This window comes from Falco rusticolus, chromosome 1 (assembly GCF_015220075.1).
Source record: "Falco rusticolus isolate bFalRus1 chromosome 1, bFalRus1.pri, whole genome shotgun sequence".
In the NCBI taxonomy this organism is placed as follows: domain Eukaryota; kingdom Metazoa; phylum Chordata; class Aves; order Falconiformes; family Falconidae; genus Falco; species Falco rusticolus.
In genome coordinates this window covers 4664106-4690162 of record NC_051187.1, presented here as the reverse complement: position 1 = coordinate 4690162, position 26057 = coordinate 4664106, and the positions used below count along the sequence as shown (strand labels likewise).

General features: G+C 35.5%; 1 protein-coding gene across 1 annotated transcript in view; it reads left to right on the top strand.

Moving 5' to 3' along the window:
• Window positions 1–26057, top strand: part of SUZ12 (SUZ12 polycomb repressive complex 2 subunit) — a 31588-nt gene that overhangs the window by 1159 nt on the left and 4372 nt on the right. The window contains exons 2-12 of the mRNA XM_037406123.1: window positions 2186–2232; window positions 2318–2382; window positions 7158–7226; window positions 10389–10438; window positions 13222–13307; window positions 14723–14954; window positions 15725–15827; window positions 18245–18350; window positions 19992–20169; window positions 24832–24923; window positions 25375–25518. Coding sequence (XP_037262020.1) covers window positions 2186–2232; window positions 2318–2382; window positions 7158–7226; window positions 10389–10438; window positions 13222–13307; window positions 14723–14954; window positions 15725–15827; window positions 18245–18350; window positions 19992–20169; window positions 24832–24923; window positions 25375–25518 — 1172 coding nt within the window. The remainder of the gene's footprint in view (window positions 1–2185; window positions 2233–2317; window positions 2383–7157; window positions 7227–10388; window positions 10439–13221; window positions 13308–14722; window positions 14955–15724; window positions 15828–18244; window positions 18351–19991; window positions 20170–24831; window positions 24924–25374; window positions 25519–26057) is intronic.

Below are 26057 nucleotides of genomic sequence, written 5' to 3'. Positions count from 1 at the left end.
TCTGAAGGAAATTTTTAATGCCCTACTGAATGTACGATCCTGTTCTGGTGTTGGTGCTGTCACAGCTCACACTCCCTTGCTATAGACAGTGACGGTGAGAAAGCGTTGGAGCTTTTGATGGTGACTCAGACCCTTAATAATGTGGGGTCCTTTGAACCTTAGCCTTGTTAACAAAGCTCAGTGTTCAATACATACTGTATTGCAGATAGGTGAAGTGCCGAACGAGTTTTAAGAGGCTTGCACCGTGTCGGTGTCCGAAAAGGGGGGAAAAATTCTCTTGCCCACGCCTCTGTCAGACAAGGGAAGCACAGAGCAGGGCAGGTAGTGATCAGGAGTAACTTACAGTATAAATGTGTCGTAGTGTGTCAACTCTATATCGTGGGAAGACTGCAGTAAGTAAATAGTGGATTAGAAAATCTGAATACATGTAGTATGTATTGAATCACGTTCTTCCCGAATGTTTTTGTCCTTTTTCAAGGTCATATGCTAGAAAAAGATAAAATATTTATTTTAAGCTTTTGCTAGGTAATACGAACTTGTGAAACGTATGTCTGTCTGCAGGTTGAAATGCGTGTTTCAGAATTTTGCTGCTTGGGAAAACTAAAGTCGGTGCAGCAGTGCACTGTCTTTGAATTAAATTGCATCCTTCTGAATCTAATTTAACGTTTTCAAACCTCTCTAGATTATAATTGTGTCATGCTCTTTTGACCACTAAAAAAACCTGGGGTATTTCTTTAAAAGTGGTGACTATTCTGTATTTTCGGTCTCTAGCAAACTGCATGTTTCTTAGTTCCTTTCTTTCCTGTCTTTTATCTTGATTTGAAAAGTAGAGATTTTATTATGATAATTTGCACTAAGAGAATTTTACTGGTTTTCATCAGACTTCTAAAAGGAAATACTGGGATAATTTTAAGATTTTCTTCTCTAATAATAGTATGTCTCTAATAATAGTATGTCTCTAATAATAGTATGTCTCTAATAATAGATTCTTTGGGGTCTTGTAATTGTAAGTGTAGAAATAAGGCTGCATCCTATCTTTAAAAAGGGATAAAGGACATAAAATGCTGTCGTCTTTCACTTTAATCATGGAATTCCATAAATCACAATAAGGTTTCCAGCTATTTGCAATAAATGTTTTGCAGTCATATGAAAATAAAGTTTTATATTTCTTTAAAATATAGTTGTTTGTTTTCTTTATGTGGGAAGTGGAGGCAGTGTTAGCAGCCTTAGCATAGGCATCAAGGCATTGTCCATTCTCTTTTTCTCCACTAATGTGTTGTATGCAGTCATTTCTAAGTTTCTTGTTGACATTACCTAATGAGGCTGGCTTTTATTTCAGTTAAAAAGGGTGTATTTCAGTTTAGGTTGGAGGTCTTGTTAGATACAGCCTGATCCAGACAAAAACCTTTTTTTGTCTTGATTTCACTGAATTGGTTAAAACCGAACTTAAGGTCCTCTTTTCTGTAGGCAAGTCTTGATCTTTTCAACTTCAGTTATTGCACCTATTTCAAATGATGCTGCTACCCTTTCGTGTTGGCATGGCTGTATTATCCTCCCTTGTTTGTGCTTTGAAACTGTAGTTGCTTTACCAGGTTCAACAATTTCCTGATCCTATGAGTGTGAAAGGTTTGGGGAATTGATTTCCTAGCGTGGTCTGTAATGTGTCATAGTCAACTGACAGTCCCTGTTCTTGTTTTGATACCTTGTAGAAGTGACCTTGGTATTTTCCAGAAGGATGAAACTGAATCAGAGACAAAATTGTCTGACTATGTAAACTTAATATATACAGTTTTGGTATTATATTGGTTATGTTTGTTAACTTCGTGAAGGAAACTTTACCAATTCAACAGTAGGTTATAATGTGTTGAGGTACCTTTTTCTGCCCTTTTATGATATAAAGCCAGTAAGAAATGTATTTTGTGGAAAGCAGGAGCAGTCATAGTTGAGTTGTGACTACTGATTTATGGTAGCTTAAACAAGAAGTTGCTTTGTGTTATACAGTAGGTGGAGTAACCTTTGACTTGTTTACTTGGAGTTCTTTGGACACAGTGATGCTTCACTTAAATGATGTGTAAACTTGTTTAACGAAATAAAATCAACATGCTATATTAGATGTCTTTTATCATTATAAGGCTGTATTTCAGGGGGTATAACAAGTTGGATAACATGTGTTTCTTTTTCTTAGAACCAACACAGATATACAGATTTCTACGTACCCGGAATCTAATAGCGGTGAGTAATTGGTCTTTATCACTCCTTTACTTCAGTCTTGTAGGAAATTTTAATTTGAGCATAACCTTTTTTTTTTTTCTTGCAGCCAATATTTTTGCACAGAACTCTCACTTACATGTCCCACAGAAACTCCCGAACAAATATCAAAAGGTAAAATTGGTTTTGAAAGGTATTCCTAAAATGTTAAGCAAGTAGCAGAAATCCAGAAAATAGTGAAGGGTGACTTCTTTTCATGTGGTGTGTAAAACATTACCTTTTCTTTTTTAATAACTTAAAAAATGTATACATCGCTTTACAGTTGATTTCTGAAACCAAAGAACTCAGCAATGTTAAGGGTGTGTGTGGCTTCATGCTTGTGACTTCTGTTGATACTGGGAGTGCTTGAATGTGGATAGTCTGCAAAATGCTAACTAACTTCCTTGTTAGTTTTCTGTTTTGGGGGAGAACTTCTTAAAAAAAAAAACGGTCAAGGTCTGAGCTCTGGTAATCAATGATGCTTGATCATAATTATATCAAATATTTTATTTTAAACTGTAACCTAACCACTTCTTTTTTAAAAAAAAAAAAAACCAAAACAAACACAAAACTGTTGGCTTTCTTAATTAGTCTTGGAAGTATCCAGTGATTATTTCTGTAATTATTTTAAAAGTGAATAATGAAGGAGGTCAGTTCATAGCACTTTACAAAAAATCCAGCAACATGTTTAAAAGGTTGCTTTGAACTGGATACATCTGAGAAATGGGCTTCGGTTTTGACATTGCAAAGTAGACATTCCTATCATGTGAGGTGCTACAGCTGCATCTCAATAGACGTTAAAATATATATATACTGCGGCGTGAAAAGTGCTGTGTACATTATTAGCAGAATTGCTAAGTCCTTTCAGTTATTTCCCCCTCACTGAAAACTGGTTGTAACACTTGGGATTTTTTAGTAGCCTGAACACTTATTTTAAAACATTTTAACACTAAAGTTCTTATAGCTTGGAAACAGTTGCTGTGGGACTGGAATATTTAATTGTGAACGTTTAAGGAATAGCAATAAAATCTGATTATGCAGACGATTCTAATTTAAACTATTTGCATCTAAGGAAGGTCATATTTCAATGATCTGTTGAGCAGTAGAATTTGTATGTTTTTATTTAAATTAAAGAAGCTGTATTTGGCATTCTTGGATGTTGTTTAATGTTCTTGCTGTTAGTTTTAGTGCTACAATATAACTTGTTTTGAAAATTGAACCTGTAACATACAACTTCAGGTACTTGGGTAATGATCAGATTTTATTTCTTTTTTAAAAAAAAACTTGAAGTTGCGGCTTGCTTTTTCTTACGAAAGTTACCGAAGAGAATTGTTTGCTTATTACAAAATAAGGCAGGCCCAAATTTTAAGAATAATGTTCAGGGTGTTTTGTGTTGGTTTTTTTTCTTTGCTTGTTTTTAAACTAGAAGTGTGCAGCAGGAAGTTCTTGCTTACATTAACTTATAGCTGATTGAATTGCGTATGTTCTTTTACCTGAATCTGTTTCTTTGGATATCTGCTGTAGTTGCTGGGAAACAAGAAATGGTACTTTGCATGTACATTGTGCTGTCCACTGTTCCAAATTGCAGTTCAGATTCAGCTGCGCAAGTAATGCTTATTTTCTTTTTGAAACCTACCTACTGATTTTTACTAGTTCCCTTAACACTTTGTTTTAGAACTGTGGTTTTAGTGAGGTGGTGTTCTAATAACAGACAGATTAATAACCGTTTCACTCGCTAGTACTGACTTCCTGAAATCATTCTGGCAAAATACGTTTAGGAAGATTAAGTAAAACATTTCATATGTTTTCTTTGTAAAAACACAACAATGCAACAGAAGTGAGCTACCATAGTTGAGGGGGAGGAAAAACAGAAAATAATTTCGAAGGTGTTCTCTTCTGGGTTACACCCTCCCACCTTTCCATGCTCTGTCAGTGCAGTGGTCCTTCTCTTGCAGCCTAGTTAAAACCACAAAAGCTGGAATTTAAAGGTAGTTTGGACTATTCAGATGTAGTGGCAAAACAGTCAACTGAATTTACAGGGTAGATTAGCAGGACAGTTGTTTGCTCATCTGGGCTTGTAAACACTTTCAAATACGAACAAGACCTTAATTGCCATTCTTCATTCAATAGAATAAGGTGTGTGAGCCTGTTATTCTAGTGAAAAAGGGGGTTTGAAAGAGGAAAAATACCCAAACTAGAGTAGAACGTCATCGTGAGGCTTATATTAGGGAAAAAAAATATGTAACTGGCTTCAGTATAGTGCAAGTGTTAGTAGAGTTCTCTTTGCAAAGAAGTGTCTTTTGGAACTGCATCATGATTAGCTTGCTTATGTGGACCATAACTATACATGTATATTTATTTATTCCCCTAAAACGTCTTAATTCTGCCATTTTAAAATTGCTAATTGTTGTTTTGATTGCCATTTCAGTAAACGGTATCATATGTGAAATATAAAGAACTTATCTCCAAACTTTATAGAACTCACCTATCAAAACTGTAATTATAGCTCCACATCTTTTATCTCTAGCTCTACGGTAGTCTGAGAAAAATGCCAGACAAATTTGTCACTTGGAGGTAGGGAAGTAAAACTGCATTTTTACAAGAAATTATCTGTTGATATTGATCCATGTGTTTAATGCTGTGAAGGTGTTTATAAAAGACGAGAATGCTTAGAGTGCAGAGACATGTTGATAGGAAATAAGTTAATGGGCGTGTGTCAGCTTGGGCTAAAAAAGTACTGAAGTTGCTTATCATTAGAGAGGCAATGTGCTTTGGTTAAGTGTTAACTGATAGAGAATTAAAATGGGCTTTCCACCTGTGGGTCTGTTTTCAGGTGTTACACTACATTATTAGACCAAATGATGGCATTGGAAATGAATTTTTAACTGTTAATAGAAGTTGCTTCCCATACAGTATGTGGATAAAGGAATAATTTTTTTATTTATTGGCATGTTGTGATGTGACTTTTAATGCTTTGTTAATTATTACTGTGCTTCACTGGAGGAAGAGTGGGTGGAGAAAGGAATGCGCAAGATGCGCATACTTGCAGCACAAGTAAATGCTGTCTTGAAAATCCTGGGTGATAGGGATGGTCATTACCAAAAATTTTGTCTGTTATGCATGGGAACATGGTAACATAAAAATAGTAATTCAGTTGAAAGGCATTTCTCTGTTTTTTATGTTTCTTACAAGTTAACTTCAAAGGGAACAGTAGTGATTTAATGAGGGGTTTGGTTACTTTTTTTTTAAAGTTTTTCTCAAACATTTTTTTTTTTTAGGGGGACTCTTGTTTTGACTAATGTGAATTTCAGATTAGGAAAGGTTGTGTCGTTTTTCTTTCTTAGGTCAATAATGCTAAGAAACATTAAATGCAAGCTGTGTCAGTTACTAGTATATTTTATGAAAGATTGTTAAACTTTCCTCCATTCCTGAAACATGTTTGTCTCCTAGCTGCCTTCTGGCTTATATTCCAAGGATGACATAACTTTGCTCTAGAGCTGTTTTAAGCAATTCTTTAGTCTGAAGAAAGCCTACTAAAGAGAAGCGTGCTGCTTTGTGATACTGATGAGCTTGGGCAGAGTGCGGGCAGAGATTTTTTTACCTTCGAGTCTGAAACTTGCCACAAAGTTCATGTTAATCCATGTTTTGGTCTAGGTGAATCAGTTCTTGAATCTGTCATCTGTGTGAACTTTAGGCTGAGTAGAGCTTTGAATCGGTGATCACCACATAGACCATAATTATTTTTCTCCTTGTTATCTGACTGCAGCCCTGCTTAGTGTTTCTTGTCCAGTGTTACTATTCGGTGACAGTGTGATTTGTAACTATATCAATCAGTTGCATTACATGCTGAATGTGAACAATGTTATGACATCAGTGTTTCTTCAGTCAGAATATTTCTGTAGGCGACGCTTCCCACTTCCCCAGAGCACATCATCATCGTGTGTTCCCCCCTGGCCCCAAGAAATCCAGTATTTGGCAACAGCTTATTTTATTATTACTTCATTTCTCTACAGCATAAATGTAAAGGAAGGATGCCTCCACAGCTCTTGCGTTGTCACTCTCGTCTAGTGCAATTTTGTTGGCACCTAGGTCCAGGCATTAACTTTTCCTTTAAAGAAAAACTGAAAGACTATTCTGGGAACTCAAATAACGTCTGTTCATGAGTGAACTTTATTTAGCAATGAACATTAAATTGCACGTATGGTAGAACAGGCTGAACATATGAGCATGAACAGACTGATGTCAGAAGTACGGAGAAAAATGATTTGAAGTGATTATTCTCTGTGACACTCTTGTCATTGGTTGTTGCCCCCCCCATTTCCTGTGAGTGTGCTCCAGAAGTAGCTTCAGAATTTGCTGTTCCTTGTGTTATGTCCATTTAATATAAATTTGTGGAGAAAGAAGGTGGGGTTTTTTTATAATTGAGGTTTTAACTGTTCTGTCAGCTAAGGTTTAAAGTGTTTTTCATTATTATGTTCAAGATTAAAATAGTAACAACTGAAGAGCTGACATGTAAATTCCTAGTAGGTATAAGTGTTACTAAAGTGGGAAGATTTTCATTGACCAAAGCTGAAATGTGGTTAGACGTGTTCATTGCAAGGTTGGAGTATGGTGCTGTTACATGACACTTACGAGCAGTAGGATTACTTCTGAAAGATGTTTTTAATTCTTTGTATTATTTTGATACTGCTTGAGAAGCTGTATTGCAGTTGTATATACCTACAACGTGGATGTGCTACTAAGCCTAAAAAGGTATGAAAAGGGTGCTTTTTGAACAGAAGGCTAAAATCATATAGAGAGACCGTTTTAGATTGAAACTCAAGTCAAAGTTCAGGCTGAATAAATTTTCTTGTTATATGTTATGGGAGTAGGGGCTCTGTGAAACTGTTCTGTCTGCTTTTTCTTCACAGGAAAACATTCAAAGTAGATGATATGTTATCAAAAGTAGAGAAAATGAAGGGAGAACAAGAATCTCACAGGTATTGTCCTGCATACGTATTTGTGTGTGTCTGTACAAATGAGCACGTGCATGTGCTAAATCAGAAGTCATAGAATCATTTAAGTTGGAAAGGGCCTTTGAGATCATGGAGTCCAACCGTTAACCCAGGATGCCAATTCCACCAGGAAACCATGTCATTAAGCACTGCATCTATGCATTTTTTTAATAGCTCCAGGGGTGGTGATTCCACCACCTCCCTGGGCAGCCTGTGAGTCTTTTTGACTGATAAAATGAAAGTGATAAAGAGTAATTATTAGAAAGAAGGTATTTGCTGTTTGAAATGTTGCTTCCAAAATCTTAAAATGTGTGTTTGTGTGCTGGTCACTTAAAAACATGAAGAAAGCAATATAAGATAAACTTCCAATATTTGTTTTGCTGTTTCTTAAAATGTGTATAGAAGTGTCAAATAGATATTTGTCTTAACTTTTTTTTAAGATTGTCAGTTGTGTCAGTAACAAATCTGTGTGTGTTGGAATTAGAGAAAAAAAAAAAAGGGAGGGGGGCAATTTGGGAAAACTACCATGAAGTTAGACTATTTGGGGTTTATATGGTTGTATACTTGTTATGTTTAACCTTATGTTCATAGTTAGGTTTAAAAAAACCCTACAACAACAAAACAAAACCCCCTGAAACGTAACAATATTTAAAAGATCTTGCCTATCTCAAGCCATAATAGGATAATTAGTTATAAAATGTTTCTATTAAAGGCAGTAAAACTTTCAATTTTCCCTTCAGATTTTCTTGTGAGAAATATTGCTTAGTCTGAAATTTTTCTTGTGGTTAGACTTCACATATATCTCATGTTGAACCTTTGCATAGTTCTATTTGAATAATAGTGTTCCCTCTTTAACAAACAGATAATTTCAAGTCTTAATTCCATATGGAATTGTCATTAGAGGGACAGCTTGTTCTGTGAATTCTAATTGTGAAATAGTAATTACCTTTATACTGGTGTACCTATTGGTTTTGTCATGTTAATTTTTTTCTGTACAAGAGTTTATATAACACACTTAAATGTTGGATAAAACTCAGTATTGCATTTTGTGGTCTTTCAAATGTACATATCTAAGGAGATTTTTTTTCTCCCAGAACTTGTATTTAAATATTGGTGATTAGTTAGGCTTCAATCACATACAAATCAAGGTACCAGAGAAGTTGCCATTCATGTACATTTTCAATGGTATAATATTCGTTGGACTCAATCTTGACGGTCTTTTCCAACCTTAATGATTTTATGTTTCTGTATTTTATCAGGTCTTACTTCTGTGCTTCAGAAAAAAATACTGAACTCTTGCTGAATTTGCCATATTGTATTTGGCAAAAGTCAAAGTTCAGCAGAGATGTGAAACTTGGGAGTGATGCATTTCAGTTCATTTGCATCTTAGCCTACCTTTGTAATGATGGCAAAAGAAGGCATAGCAAATGTGCCTGCTGTGTTGTTTCTCGATGTGTTTCCTAGTGATGAAATAAAATGGTATGAAAAGCTTAATCACCAGGAAGTGATGTGGCATACAATGTGTTTGTGATAGATGATGACCATAATCTATTTTTCCCATATTAGTTTCTTTCTGTACGAATTAAACACCTAAGCTTTTTGTGAAAGTATGTATGATGGAAATTAACCAATGCGTTGTAAGACTTTCTGAATATTTTATTTTTCTAATCCATACAGTTCTGTCGGGGATCTAGTTTAGTCCTGCAGTTTGGCTTTGTGTTCTTTTCCGGTAGAAAAACTATAGATTATTTGCTAAAACTCTTCTATTTAATATACCGAATAGATCATGAAATACAAAGCATTCTGGAAATTCTAAAACAAACTCAGATCTTTTAAAGATTAATCTAAGTTGCTGAATGTGTGAAGACCTGTTGAGATGGGTTTTTTGTGGTCTTCACTTGGTTTTTAACCAGCTGTTCTTTTTCCATAGTGTTTGCAAATAATTATAGATTACTCCAGAGGCAGACATGCTAGATGCAGTGTAGTCTGCTGAAACAAATGTATAAATTTTGTGTTCTAAGAGGTTTTATAGATTTACTGGATACTATTTTTCTTAATTATCATTTGCTCTGTATATTGTGGCTACTTGCTAGGTAAATATTCTCTTTTCAAGGATAAAGATAATCTTGAAACAAAACAGTCATAATACTGATTTGTGTGTTGGTTTTGTGCTTTCAAAACCGTCAAAAAATGTTAGTCTGGAATTGGTCTGGAAAAGTAAAGTGGTTGAATGATGAGAGGTGGTATAGATGCAGTGTTTTGAATGCTCAAGATGTTGGGCACTTTCACTAATCATCTCAGTGCTCCTGGGAATGTTTGAGTTGAAAATCAGGCATTGAATGTCAGGTTGTGTCTTGTGGAGAAGTCAGTGAAGGTGCTCAGTACTGTGGTGTTCTAGTGTAACATATTTTGTTCAATATTATATACTTCAGAAATACTAAGTGTTTTTGAGGCTCATTTTGATGTTAGGTTTATGAAAGCTTGCTTTAAGCTGAAACGTATTCTGAAATTAACAATTTGAAATAAAATGCATCTACAGTCAGCAGAATAGTCTAGGCTGTGAGCAGCAGTGCTGTGAAACAAAACATGCAATTGTTATTTTGATTGCATGTGTTGTGGATGACACAGACTTGATGTGACTGCTGATCTTTATTTCTAAGGCTATAGCTTCCTCATGGTAAAGATTCTCCTTGCTAAACTTAATACTAGTTAAAAAAAAAAAAAAAAAAAAAAAGAAAAATTCAATACCAGGTGCATGGTTGAAGGTGAAGTTCTAGAAAATTTCCACCAAAACTCCTCTCTGTTGCTGATGAATGTCTAGGAAATACGTTTGTTTGTGAAGGCAAGATCTCAGGTCTTCAGACGATGCTTTCCTACTGTAGTGTTTAAACCCCTACTCTTTTTTTCAGTTCATTATCAAGTCATAGAATACACAGAGAGAATCAGTCTGTAAAGAGAAAACTGGTCTACATCTCTGCATCAATTGCAATTGCTGTATCCAGGCAGTTTCCAAGTTAGAAAGATGGATGACTTAATTATAGTATTGCCTCCTGTGTAGGCCTGTCCTAAACAGCGGTGAATGGAGTGGCTGCTGTGAGAAGAAAATATTTATTTGATCTAACATTTCCTTTCTTTTTTTCTGTTTAGCTTGTCTGCTCATTTGCAACTTACATTTACTGGGTTCTTCCACAAAAATGGTATGTTTGCTAATTCATTCATTATACTGTTAATTTGTAGAGCACCTTTGAAATTAATATAGATCTGTGAGGGGAATATTTGAGTATTTTTAATCTCTGCTGTTTGGATGCAGATTTTAACTCATTTAAACTCAGACTGTCCCATTAGTTAACAATACTTTCAGTAGCGCTTTAAATGTGTTGTAGTGTAATTGTAATGTTATGCAGATAAGCCTTCTGGGGTTTTAGTCGAAACAGTGTTTTTGCGAAATACTTAAGGTCATCGTCTATTCAAACTGAAACAGACCTTGAGAAGTTCCTGAAGAAAAGTCTTTTTCTAGGAGTGTGTCTTTTGGGATATTTGAAGTAGCTTTAAGATACTCTCAGCCTTCAAATACTTAAAAGGATCAATGTGTTTTATTTTTGAGAATAATTTTTGTCCAGTAGAGCCTAGAAAGGAGGCAAAGGCTGTGTCAGCGATTGTAAAAGCAACAGAAGTCCGTGTTTTAGTGACTTCCAGTCATTCTGTTATGTCTTCTATGCACATAAGTCAAAATAGGCATACTGGAGTTCACGGACCAGCATGAAGGGTTCTGTTCCTTTAATGAAAGCAGAAGTGACGTGTGTTGTGCTGTATAGGCATGGTAAATTCACTGTCTTTTTACTTCCCTGAAAAAAATCAGCTGTTTATCTATCAAAACAAAGTGATGTTTCTAATTTTTTAGTTAAAAATATTCTGAATGGCATATTAGTCTTTGAATGTAAAAGATGATAAGAATCATGTAACAGGTTTTGTACTTTTTTCTGGAAGTTGCTGTGTTCCCTCAAAGTATCTTATGCTTAACTGGATCTATTCAGTAAGATATTTGAAAGTTTTATTTATTTTTATTTGAAAGTATTAAAGTTGCAGATGTCTAGATTTCAGAATCCCCTCTTTATCAAACTGTAGTATTCTGAGAAAGTTCTTAAAATCTGTAGATAGTGAACATTTTGCTTCTGGAACTTCAGGATACTGCTGGTCTCAATGGATAGTATTCATCTTGTTCCTGCTCTCGGGAATGTCATGTTACATGTTGTTGCCTTGAGTATTTAAGCTGGGAAACCACAGGAGACTTTGGGGGCAGCCAGTGATAAGAATAGAGAAGTATAGAATAAAGGTAGAGGAAAAGGTGTGCTGATGTGTCTTAAATTCAGATATATAACTTCAAAATCTGATTCTTCCAGGACAGTATGTAGTAGTAAACCTTGCATATGGAATTTAAAGTACCTAGTGGATAGGGTAGTTGTTCAACAGATTTTTTCTGACAGGCTTTACTGCTTTTTTTATTAGTGTCATACACAGACATGGGCAGAAGTAGGTTTTTCAGGTGTTGATGTAGTTGATGACTTTCTATTTGTTTTTGAACGTTTAGAGTACGTGACACTACTGTTAATTATAAAAACCTCTCGCTTTGGGAGTACTACATACAGTGAAACCCTGGTGATAACTTGTTCCAAAGAAAAAGATATCACCACCAGAACTGATGTTGTAGTGGATATTAAATATAGGAAATATTTAAATTAATGAAGCTGGTGTAATTAATATACTTATTTGTCTGGATAGAAATTATGTTAGAAACTCTTGAGAGTGTAGTAGACTTTTGGCTGGGTTCCCCCCTGCCCCAGCCTGAATTTCTATGTGTCTTGTGTTTAGAATAAAAAAAAAATCCATTTGTTTCCTAAAACTGCTGGTCTCTCTAGATGAGTTACCAGAACTTTCTCTTAACTGAAACACATCAAGTTTGTTCAATGTGGATGTAGTGTAGGGAGAAAACCTACTGAAGAGATGTGGGTTATGTTGTCTTTACTATGCTAAAGCTTTGCTCTTTATATTCTGATCAGCATAACAAAGTATTTCATTGAATGTTAGATTCTTTGTGACATGGACTAAGTTGAAGCCATTGAGTTTTTTAACTTGAGCCCTTAATGCTGTTTGTAAGATTTTAAAAGAGCAGAAATAACTTCTTATAGATTCATTCAGTTCTGACTGATCCTTGTTTTTCAGGATTTTCTACAAAATGTTTTTTAACTAGATAAAAAGATAAAACTTGGTTATGTATTATTTTTCCGTATGAGAGCATGTTTTTGGGTAAATATAAATTCACATGATTAAAAGTTCTCTTACTATACAGTTAAATTCATTTTGTAAGGCAGTTCTTAATTCGTATTGCTGATCGTACTGCTGGTAGTAGCTGTCTTGAAGATTCCAGGCTCTAGGAAATTTATACTGCAGAGACTGTGAAGGCAAGTCTTTTAATACTTTTTTCAATTTTTCCAGGAGTCCTTTAACAGCTATTGTGCATACACTTAACCTTGCACAGCCTTTAATTTTTTTTTTTCTTTTGCTTGTCTAATGGCATCTGGGTCTTGAAGTTCTGATGCAAACCAAATTCTAGCTTTACAAGCTGTAAAGAAAAAAAAAATACAGGAAATGTTTTGACTCCTCTGAAATTCTGATTTTCCTTAAATCTACCTGTGTCTTTTTTTCTCTCCTATGAAAGTTTGGCAATGCCAAAGGTAAAAAGCATATTCTTTTAAACATTGGAGATCAACTATGCTTTTTTGATCTGCTAGTATTTGAATAGTTAGGTGGGATATGTTCTCAGCTGGGAGTTTGCAGTAACTTTGGGAAGAATTGAAACTTGGAATATGGCTAAAGGTCTTTGTTTAACTCGGGAGGTACCTGTAGTTAAAAAATTAGAGGTGGATTTACACCATTGAATAGATCTTGGCTTTCTCAGAACTTAAAATATTTTTCTGTTTAGATAAGCCATCGCAAAACTCAGAGAACGAACAAAATTCTGTAACCCTGGAAGTACTGCTTGTGAAAGTTTGCCACAAGAAACGAAAGGTAAAAATTATTTGACAAACTGTTTATTTATATTAAATCAAAATATTTATCTGATTCTGGAACATCTAATTAACATTACCATACAAAAAGATGGTGGAATGATGCTTTGTTGCGATTAATTTTGTCTTTAAATTTAAGAACCAATCTATTCAAGTTTTCTACTGACTAGGTAAGGGATTCTTAAGAAGTGTGTACATATATATATGGATTTTGCTCTGCTTTGTGAGAAATAACGAAGTTTTTCAAAAAATTCTACTTTATTCACAAAATTCAGCACGCTTGTAAGTCAGATTCACTCTGAACTTCAGCCACCTCTATTTTTTACTTCAGGGTTTTTGTATCACATCATGAAACTAATTCTGTTGTGATATCCAGTGGCTTAAGTTAACCAGGCAATCACAAAATCATAGTCTATGCCTTTTGGACTTGTTCCTTTTTATTTATGAACTCTTAATTGTTTTGAATTCCCCAGTCATGTGCCAAGTCTTGTCTCTTCCCTTGTTTTTTCTGTACGTATGTTTTTTACATTGATAATCTCAATTATTGCAGATTTTAGCTACTATGAATCATAAACAATTTTCATCTTTCTTTTAAAGCATCTTTGAAATTGCTTGCTGTTTTAGCTATGTTTTTCACACCAGTTGGCAAATTATCTTCACAGCTATGGGAATATGGGAGGCTCAGTAATGCAGGCTGTAATTTTTAACCAAAAAGGCAAAGATTTGCAGTCAGAACGCTGTGTATTTTCTCTAAGAATGTTAAGCTGTTTTGACATGTTTTTAAGAGTTAATATTGTTTCTAGCCATTTTGTTACTTGCTATAGTATGGATGAATATGGTAAAAGCAGGAGGTGCTGATGGTTATTTGAAATGTTTTGCTGCAAGTTTCATGCTTAGGCCATCTTGCCTTGTTTTTCCAATGCTTCACAGTATTCAATGATCTATTTGAGAGATACTGAATATAATAAATCCTAGGTAAGTGGTTCTTTATCTCCCAGATAGCGCAAAGTGCACTTTATAATATTGGAGGGAGAAGATAGGAAGCCCTTGAAATATATATGTATAACCAAAACATTTAACTTCTTTAGGTAAACAGAATTAAATTAGTATTAATGACTGTTCTACAGTCTTTCTGAGTGACTCATGTTAGTGTTGTTAATTCAATCACTTAGAGAAAGATGGCTATTGCCAGAAGTGGTTATAAAATGCCAGTTTTATTTACACTTTCAAATATCTGTTTTTGTATTTAAAACCTGGGATTGTTATTCCAGATTTTTTTATTTACATCTGTTACAAGGCTTATTTTCAAAAAGATGGCAGGACAAGTACAGTTCATAAACGATACAAATTTTAACACTAAATGTCTTTACTCTGTATTCTAAAAACCTAAACCTTAGCTTTCTTGTTTTCCTACAGGATGTCAGTTGTCCGATAAGACAGGTTCCTACAGGTAAAAAGCAGGTGCCTTTAAACCCAGACCTCAGCCAAATAAAACCAGGCAACTTCCCATCACTTGCTGTTTCCAGCAATGAGTTTGAACCAAGCAACAGCCATATGGTGAAGTCTTACTCATTGTTATTCAGAGTAACTCGCCCAGGAAGAAGAGATTTTAATGGACTGATCAATGGTGAAACTAATGAAAACATTGGTAACTTCAGTCTTTAAATACGCTTTTACAGGGTTAATCTTGTAGGCACATATACGGTTGTCTTGATGTGCAGCATAGGTCATGCTTTTGAGACGGGCCAGTAATAGATGAGTGACTGAACTGGCTTTCACGTGGTTTTGGTCAAGATGGGGCTAAAATACAGCTGGTAGCTGGAAACTGTGCTTCTATCTTAGTGTAAATTTAACACCAATTTTTACTAGCGTGTGATAGTGAAGGAGTGAGGCAACCCTGTCAGAGGGCGGATAATGTAAGAGAGCCCTGTGGTTGCTGTGAGTATCATTAAACCTGCAGCAACACTGGTCACTACTGACTCGGCTACAGGTGCACTTGTGGTCTCTCATCAAAACTAAATGACTAGCCGATGAAGAAAATACTTCAGTAACAGTTATTTAAAAGCTATTTTTGTAATCTTAGGATATGTTACAGCCTTGGAGAGTTCATGCAGAATGAAAAACTTCCTCACTATTTTATAGCTAGAAGGGGAGGAAGATCAAATCCCAAACTCTTTATGGTGATAGAGTAAAAGGACTAAACTATAAATATATGTGAATTTACATAGAATATGATTACTCAGAAGCTAAGTGCTCTTCCTGTTGCCATCGAGGTGTTCATTAAATACTGTCCTTTGCTATTGTATGACACAGCAGATGTAATCAACAGCCAGTTATATTCTACAGTTGCATAGAAGCTGTTTGATCCTTTGGATTTGTGCTTCTATAATAGTTGAATACTGTATCTCTTATGTATAGATGTCAATGAGGAGCTTCCAGCTAGAAGAAAAAGAAACTCCTCAAATCGTGAAGATGGGGAAAAGACATTTGTAGCACAAATGACTGTATTTGATAAAAACAGGTAATACTATCCAAAATAAATAGTTTCTGTTATTCATTAGGGATTTCTTTAGTATTAAACTTAAATCTGTTCTTTATTTTCAGTTTTGGCTGTCTTTGGCTGCATTTTCTTAGTTTGCACTTACCATAACAGCTTAGGCTTGTTTTTTGTTGTGTGTTTTTTTGGTTTTTTTAAGCCTGCATGGTTTCATAATGCATACTTTATACTGAGACCTGTTCAGTGATAATAGTAAATAATTCCCTTTTATGAATTTCAGTATTGTCTTGTTAATATGCATCAGTTTGTTTCTTGTCAGTTTTTTGAGAGTTCCAATTTCTGTGGTTCTGTTAAAGATCAGTGACAGCATAATTAGAAGTAAAACAAACAAAAAAATCTCTGAAATATGCTTACTGCTCACATGCTGTTTGGTGGCATAATTTTCTCTGTGCCCAAACTCTTGATGATGCAGTCACAGATCTTACTCTACTAACACCTAAAGAAGACATTAGTTCTTCAGTACTACAGTGAAATCAAAGCAGTAATTAAAATCATAATAGGCTTACTCTGTCATGTACTTTAAGTGTGATGAAACATTTTAATATATGTTATCTTGATGCTACTTAATATATTTTAAAGAAGGTGGAGTGGACTCACATGTAGCTATAGCTTAGAGCAATCCATATAGTTCAGAAAGTCGGTAGCATACCATTTACTAGATAACTTCTTTGTTAGTAAAAATACAAATATAGCTTCAAGAAAAAGTTGCTTAAAATGGCTCCAAGTGATTCAGACAAAATGGTCATTTATCTGAATACGATTTTAGAAGTCTTACATTTCAAGTAGAGTTTTTTTTAATAAATGTCTTACCTTTTTAGAAGTCTTGACAATATTTTTGTTCTTTTCTCTTACTTAAATACACTGGGGAACTTTTGTATGCTAAACATGATACGAACCGTTAGGTGGTTTTGTAGCAGTAATACATAAGCTAGGACACTTTCACCCATTCTGCTGTACATATATATAATACATAATACTATTATGTATATAAAAAAATAAAATTGCATAAACTATTAATTTATGTTAACCTCTTGAAGTTACAGTCTTCTGTTTGATGGAGTAATTGAGAAGATATTTTACCCCAGCTCCAGGCCTGGAAAACTATTATATATAATCATGAAGATCTAGGACAAGTATTGTTTTAAGGCCATTACCTTCTCTATCTGTATGTTTTTTTTTTATCTTTTGAAGCTCTTACTATTCTAACTAGAGTAAGTGATGGAGTTAGTGGTTAGCAAGATCCTGTCAAGAAACAGAATAAAAGATCTCTGGTGGCTTACTTGGGTTGTTTATAACTTTATTCTGCTGGGGTACTTCTGCTGTAGTATAGTTTATATGTAAAAGAAAAAGATAGGCTGTAGTTTACCTGTTCCAGTATCTCACTGTAGAATACTGAAACTAGAAACAGCATTTTTCTGCAAGACGTAATTCCCAAGTACAAACTGCATTAACAGTTTGCATGAGTTCACACGGAATTTATCTATTTAGAAACTTGTTTGTTTTGAATGATGCTTCTGTAGCTTATGATCTGTTGTCAGGAATTCAGGGCCATTGCTTCAGAAGGTAATGTCTTAAAAAATAAGAAATATTGGGGAAGTGGGCTTGTATTGTAAATGGATATTATTTGCTCATTTTTGTTGATATCTTTAAAACACATGTATCCATGAAACATGTTCCTGAGACTACCTTTGATTCACTGCTTTTTCTTTTCTGCTTCTCCTCTGCTGTTCAGCAAGTGGCAACAAAATACAACTATTTAAGTAACAATCAGAATTTCACAAGCCTCACTGAACAGACTGCTACATAGGAGGAGGCAGGGTGAGATAGAAAGGAAGATGAAAATGTAGCATGCCAGTTAACATGTTTGACTTATTCTAGTTTATGTAAAACAATTTTGTTGGCTTTTTGAGAATGTCATAGTTTATATTTATTATGTTGAAGTCCTCTTCAGGTGACATGTGACATGGCTCTGATACTCAGATAGGATTCTTACGTTTTGGAGGTCTGATCAGAGGTCATACTGGTTTTCTAGAGTAGACTAGTTATTAATAAAGCAAGAATAAATAAGAGGTGATTAGAAGGGGGTGTCATTCAGTTTGAGGTTTATTTCTTCACAGGAAGATTGCAGTCATGGTATTGATTTTGTATTAACAATAGCTTTCCCACATCTCTTGGAATCGCTTGGATGGAGGCTTTTACATTAATGTTTGGTATTGGGCAGCTTTTTTGTGATGGATAGTGTTTACCTAAGATCCATACCTAGTTGCCAAATAAATCTGCCAGAAAATCTGCCTTTAGGTTCATGGAAACCTAGTTACTGTGAAATGTACTCTATATTTTAATAGGCGAGCAATAAAAATGAGCTACTTTTGTCCTGACAGGCGCTTGCAGCTTCTGGATGGGGAGTATGAAGTGGCCATGCAGGAAATGGAAGAGTGTCCCATTAGCAAGAAAAGAGCAACATGGGAAACAATACTTGATGGGAAGGTATGGATTGCTTTAGTGGTTGAAAGACTTGTCTTCACTTAAAATGGTCTGGATTAATGCGGAAGACTATTTGAAATGCTGTCAGTGGCTGTTCCTCTGAAAATGGATTAAATTTAACAGAGAATATACTTCTCTTTTAGGATGTATGGACATAAGTTTCAATTTAGCTCTTGGTTTAGGAAGGCTTTGGCTACGCTAGGTCATTAATACGAACATGTTCACTACTGTAGGTAGGGAAGCTGTCTCTTCCAATGACTTCTGAATTTCTGTCTTGCAAAAATCAGACAATTTAAATGTTTGTTACTGTAATAAATTCAAATGGACAAATCCAAAGGAAGAAACTGCAGAAGCAGAATATTCTGGGGAAAGAAATAAGAACCCAGAGCTTTCATAGGTGTGATTTTATACACATACCTTCAGAAAATGCTGATGAAATTTAGTGATGAAAGGAAGAGGGTGTGTCAGTGTAGGAGTAATTGATGTGCAGGGAGAAATTGTTGACTGAGCTGAATCAACATTTGGTGATACAGTGAATGTAGGTGGTTGTATGCACTTACGTAGTCACATGTTGTTGTGTCCTGGGAGAGTATCAGTTGTGAGGCAAAGAATATGAAAAGACTAAATGTTTGCGAAATAGTGGTGTATCAGCATGATTATACAATTACGAGAAAAGCAGAGATGATCGAAAATATACAGTAAAAACATAGTTGTAAGCTCTATTAGCCAGTTCAGCCTTTACCTGGAATACTGATTCTGTTAAACATTGTTCAAGAAATTAAAATTAAAAATCTAGAAACAGCTTTTATGAAGATCAGAGGAAGTGATCCTTCACATGTAAATGTGCTTAAAAAGATACATACAAATTGCTGTAACTTTGTTAGACACGGTTGCTTTCTGTTGGGACAATATGAGACAGTTTTTACAAGCTGGAGGTGCTACCATAAAGAGAACAGAAAACAGTCATGGCCAGTGTGTTTGTCACCCAGATAAAAGTACATTGTCACTGGTTTTCTGGTTTCGCAATAGCATTTCTGTAAACTAATGAGACCTAAATAAAATAAAGAGCTTTTAGGATGGAATTCTGTAATCTCATTGATAAATTTAGGGTATTATACTTGATAATAGGAGTTTGGATTTAACTCAGGTCTCTTATATTTCTTTATTATGACTGACTTGGTAAGTGAGTGGAATAGAAGAACATATCCACAGGAGAATATTACAATAGCATTTCTACAGCAGACAGTGGTACGTTTCTTAAAGCTCATGTATTAATATACAATACTGCTCTGCAGAATTAGGAGTAGGTGTGAGCAGAAAGAGAAGTGGCAGCAGGGTGGTAGGCAAGTGCTGTTTTCTTTCTAGTTAGAGTCCATGCTGTTTAGTGTTTCACAAAGATCAATGTGTGCCACAGTATGTACATGAAGTTGTTGCTTAATTGCATAGTCATCTTTTTAATCTTTTTTTTTATTTTAGTATATCTAAATGTGTATGTTTATGCTGAAAACACAAGGACTTCAGGTGATTAAAAAATTACATCTGTGCCCATTCTGTCAATATTTTCTCGTGATTGTTTTTGTACAGGGGAAGACACTAAATCTGCTGTTCTATTTTTGATTCCCCACCCCCACCCCTGCCCCCCAGAGATTGCCTCCATTTGAAACATTTTCTCAGGGACCTACGCTTCAGTTTACTCTTCGTTGGACAGGAGACACAAACGATAAGTCTACAGCTCCTATAGCTAAGCCTCTTGCAACACGAAATTCTGAAAGCCTCCCTCAAGAAAACAAGCCCAATTCTGTTAAACATACTCAGACTATAGGTAAGCAAAGTTTGGTTTTGCTACTGAATAGTCATCTGCTCGGCACTTCTGTGCTTCAGGGTTCCTGTCTTGCTGGTGCAACTGCTTCAGGTTATCTTAAAAATGAAGAGCAAAAATGAATGGGCTTTGTCGTGTCCCATATTTTGTACATTCTTCAGGTAAGTTTAAAAGCTAAAAATAGTGGAGTCTTTGAAGTCGTGACAACATTGAAGCGATTGTATATAACGCTCACAAATCCTGATGTGAAATAAATTGAGGAGGAAATCTGTGAATAGGACTTCTGGGATTCTGTTTTACTCTACTAATTTTAATTACTGTATTCAGTAGTACTAATCCAAGTATATGGATTTATAGTATTAAGGGGGGTTTTATGCTTTTTAGTGAATATAGTTTTACAATTTGTCTATTGTATGATATATGTTAAGCTCTTGGAAAACATAGCTGCTAGTGTGAAATGTGACAGAAACTGCCTAAACCACCATACGCTGTGTTGCGTGTCTGTGGTATAAAGGCAACTCAGGTTCTTCCAGAATGCTTGTGAGCTGGCACTAATCCCCTGGATGCATAGTTTGATGTCTAGGCGTGATCCCGTGATGGAAGCACTATATATATTATCTAGCTGCATTTTCTGCGTATTCACACCAGTTAACAAAGATTTCTGTTGAGCCTAAAGGTTCTTTCTGCTTTTATTAATTTTGGGCAGTCTGAGGTTGTCTAGATAGAATACAGCTTACAGTTAGTACTGTCTAAATATAATTCTATGTGGGTAAGAGAAAAATGTAGCAAGTCTGCAAACTATTACTAAAATGTAAGGTAAGTCTGTATTTGTTATATGTAAATTAATCTGTAAGTATTATTGAACTTGTTTCTTCCTAGTCATTAGTTAATGTTTAGAGCATTGTCATTTTAAAATAAATGTTTTTTTAATTTTGGACTTTTTCAGTGATCTGAAACATAACTGGTTTTGTTTCCTTCTGCAAGTTAGTTCCTATATATTCTTTCCAGAAGAGTTTACATATTATCAGACTTCATAATCAGCTTTTGAACTGTTTTATCATAACATTAAATATATATCACGTTAAAAGCAGTAGTGGGTAGACTGTTTAAAATTGGGTTGCTTAACCTTGCTTCATGGAAACATTTTTAAATAGTGGACAATTGGTTTTACTATTTCGCTTGGTTTGTATTTAATGTAGCACTGGTACTTCTGTGGCGGCTACAGTGTCATTGAAAATTTAATGTAATTACCATTGTAATCTGATCCACTACGTGGAAGATTACATAATGTTAAATACATTAACCCAGTCTGCTAATATTCACTGCAAATCTAAAATTATAGGTTTTGTTACCTTAATATATCCCATTATAAGTTCAAACACATCATTTCAAGAGCTATTGAAGTGTCTAGAAACTACTTGTTCTGTTGTTGTTACTCAAAAGCTTGTCTTGGGAAGCTGCTGAAAATAAAATTCTATTTATCCTGAATTTACAGAGGTGATTTGAAGCGCTATTTTAGAAAAACTGTAGAATGTCCTTTGGTATTTCTGTAGGTCTATGTTAAAAAAACAGATAAGAGTTCAAGATCAGTTTCTCTATGGAAAGTCTTCTGGGAATATTTCTCTTTTCGTAAGGTTAGCTAACTACCTTGAAAACCTTAATGGGCTTAGGAGGTTTGACCTTAATAATTTTCAAAGAATGTATGATAGCACACTTTTAATTCATGCATGATATAAAAACATTAACTGACACGTACTTGCTGTGTTTTACAGAAGGTTGTAGTATTACAATACGCATTTAGATAAAAAACACAGTCCCGTGACTTTTTCTCCTTCAAGAGTTGTTAGATCTACTTGCAAAATACTGCTGGGGTGGGGGTAGCTGATTGTATACTGAGCCTAGTTACTGAAAACTGCACAAAGTGATGTAGCTGTGCAGCAGGTAGCATGCTGTTTGGTTATAATTAAACCCAAAAGTTAAACTTAATGTAGCTTTTACATTTTTAAATACAAATTTGTGTTTTGGTTGCTTAATTGTGGATTTGTTAATATGTTTCTAAAAACATGTTTCTTCCTTGCTGTCCGACAGCTTAGCTCCAAAAAGCTGCTACTAAAATACTTTTTGATACTAGAAAGAAAAGGCACCTTTGACCATTGTGTCCTTTTTTTATATTAGTAGCAGTTTCCTGTCTCAAGGTCATATTTAATCTAAACTCCCCTTTGATTCCTAAGTGGCAGTGGGGGCTGGCCTAGATGTTATCTTTCTTTTGGCTCACAGTTGTTAGTAAATTTGGCTTGGAATGTTGTGCTCGCAGGTGAGGCCCAAGGACAGCTGGAAAACAAATTGTACGGAAGACAACAGGCTGCTCCTGTTTTTTTAAACAACTGTGAACATACCTAGATTCTTGACTGGCACCCAGTTCACTTCAGAGTAATCAGTATTTCCAAGCTTGTCACCAGATTGGGACTGTGTGATTAAGAAGCTTCTAGGTCCCTATTAAAGAAGTAATTATCTGGAGTGCAGTCATTCTGTCTCCAGGCATGTCTCTGGGGTATGTGGCCAGGCACTGTGTGTGGAGAGCTGTCTTGCTTGAAGTTTTGGGGTTCGTCATTGGTAGTGCATTTGGGGAATTTGTGCAAAATGTTATTTGACTCTGATTTTGTGTTGGATATTTAACTGAGGTTTTGGAGCTGTAGTAGTGATAGCGAGGGAATTACTATGATGGAAAAAACATTGCTTTTACAAGCGTGTTTTTGTGCAGTTGTATTGCAGTATATAGTGGGAAACTTGACGGGTCAGTGATAGCACAACTCTGGGAAGACTTTCTAAGAGCGGCAATTCTTTTCATGACTTCTAGAGCTTTAGTGTGTAGTAATACAAATGTTAAAGCAAGAAGAATTTTCCCCCTGCTTGTGCAGAAGCCACTGTCTAGAATGATCCCTAACAACCTCAGCCAAGCTACAGACATCTTTGTCTTTGGAAATGGTACAAGAATATTTAAATAAGACTGAGTCCTGTCTTCTGAATTGAGTATTTTACTTGAGCTAGGGATTGCAGACCTTAGGTCTCTTAGGTCAGGATGAATGAATGTCACTTAACACACACAAACATGAAATTATATGCAACAGAAGGGCAACAGAAGTGAGGAAGCAGTTGAACTTTCACTGTAAGAGCTGTTCTGCTTTCTCTTTACTTCCTCATACCCGCCCTCCTTGTATTTTACAGTTTCTTGGAGACCTGTATTGTAATTTGTTAGGCAGGTTGTGTGCTCAGACTTGCAGAAGAAATGATGGTATGTTGACTAACTCTAGAAGGTGTGTACTAGTTTACTACATAATAAATACAGAGGTGAGTAGGGATGAGGCACAGCTGCATTTCTAACATACTGATAGAACTCACGTTTTCTTGCATCAGAGAAGCCAAGTATTCTAGTAAATTAATAAAAGTTAGAGCAAGCGCCACCTTCCAAAATAGTACAGCAGACTCTTAATACAGGAATATAGTAGAGCAGTGCACAGCGTTGTAAGGCATTTGTGATGATTGTGCTGTTTTCAGTCTCCAAATACCAAGAAAAGAGGAGAGTGAAAATAGTAGGAAACTTCTATCAGAGGTTCTGCTAGTAAAAGAAAAAGATCCAGTGCATCTTTCCCAAGGGTATATGAATTTGGTGTTGTCATTTTACTTTGGCATCTTTCCCAAGGCAAATCAGTGGAATAAAGGCATCAAAGACTTTCTAAATGTGGCAGCTTAAGCTTTGCTGTAATTACAAAGTGCTCAAAGTAACTGAGCCATGGAATTCTAATTTCTCTGATGTAGTGCAGGCTGAATGTCAGGCCGCCTCTTTCTTTCATATAGAAAGAGGATGAAATTTCCCTTGTTGTCCAAAATACTAAGTATGAAATAAGTGCATCTTCTAAAAGATCTCCTTATGTCAGTAGAGCTGAGACTGTTTTGCCATCTTTTTTACCATTCAGAAGCAAGTAAGTGTCATTATTTGGTCTCTCCTGAGGGTAAATTGATAAACCTGGTTAGACACATGTGGTTTCTTGTTAATTGTATGGAAGCAAATAATCTGAGCTGAAAATGTGTGGAAGAGGCTCAGAGGCAACTGAGTGGCACCATTACACACACAAACAGTGAGGGGTAAGAGTTAAGGGTTAAAGTTTGTTGGTTTCATTAAATACTTCATATGTTACTTGCATTTTATACCGTTGTCCATTGTGTTACTTGGGGAACTTGTGAAATTGAATTTAAACATTGTATTTGCAACGCAGCCATCTGAAGGAAGGGTTTCTTGTATTTCCCAGCCACATGTGCTTTTAGGTATAGCTAAATAATTCTGTTTGCTTAAATGGAGTAAGAAAAGTGTTGCTTTTTACTTGACCGTTTTTAAGTTCTCTAAAGAGTTCTCCAAAACTGGAGATACATCTGGTTTTGAAAAGTGGTGGGTTTGTCTTAGATTTGTGGAGGAAGCTGAGCATCAAGACTTTTTTGTTGCTGATTTCAGCTGCTTAGGTCAAAATACAATAGAGCAGCCCATTTCCCTCAGCAGCAGTGTGCCTTTCTCAGAACTTCCATACTGAGGTAAGAAACAATGTCAGGTTGTTTTTTTTCCCCTCTTCACCAGACACGTATGTCTCTACATGGTTGGTTTTTTTTTTTCAGCTGTGAAAGAATCCTTGCCGACAGATCTTCAAACAAGGAAAGAGAGAGATGTTTTAAATGAACCTCGACAAAAGTTGCGAATATTTTACCAGGTATTGCAAATAAGCATTAGAGGGGAGAAACTAGAATCTAAATACTGCATGGAATTAAAATGGTCACTTCTCCTCTGGGTAGAAATTTCCGTTTGCCTCTTTAGTGGATGCCTTAAGGGGTCTCAGATTCACATATTAAGAGCTGTTCCACATATTTCTTCTTGCAGGAAGTATTCTAGAAAGCTAATCTTCCTGGGGGCATGTCTGACGTTCCAAAATACAAAAGGCATCTCTTATTAGACATCTGGAGGGGGACAGGTGGTCTCCCTGTGGGGGAAAAAATGCTTGACATACCGATGTTTCAGTACACTGAGCTGATGCAGTGTTCCCAGGAACTTATTGTTGCTGTGGAGGTCTCCTGAAATGACATCCCACTTTTTTTTGGTGGATGAGAAATTAGTGAATGAAACGTGTTGGATGTTAATGCTACCCGTTTCTTTGTTTGCATCAGTTCCTTTATAACAACAACACGAGACAGCAGACTGAAGCCCGAGATGACTTACATTGCCCATGGTGCACACTGAACTGTCGGAAACTGTATAGTTTACTCAAACATCTTAAACTTTGCCACAGCAGATTTATCTTTAATTATGTTGTAAGTATATTTTTGGAGTTTAGGACTATGAAACGCTATACAATCTGTCACAGATACTAATAATGCAGTGATTTTGTTACTAGCCTGTTCAGTTGTAGGACCATATCTACAGGTTAAATGCAGCTTCCTTTGAATAGTATGTGAATGTTTGCATGTCACGTGGCGGGGGGTGGGGGGAAGAATTGTGGGTTTGATTTTTATTATGTTTTTAAATATATATATTTTTTAAACAACGCTCCATCACTGGAGCGTGAATTCTGACTGTAGCTGCTACTTTTGTGTTAATGTGTTCTTTTTATGTGATGGAGGCATAATAGAAGGCAATGCAATCTATGCTTGGAGCAAGAAGCTTTAAGAGATTTAGAAATGTTCCAATTTCTAGGGTGCTTCTTAGGAATCTTGCTGATATTTTCCTTAATTGTATAATTAGTTCCATTCTGTGTGGTTTTCTGTAAAACGAAGTGGTACAGAGCAGGGGAGCTTTAGTATCATTTGTTTCTAGAGGTTAAAAATTATTTGGATGTTGTGAAAGGTGATTA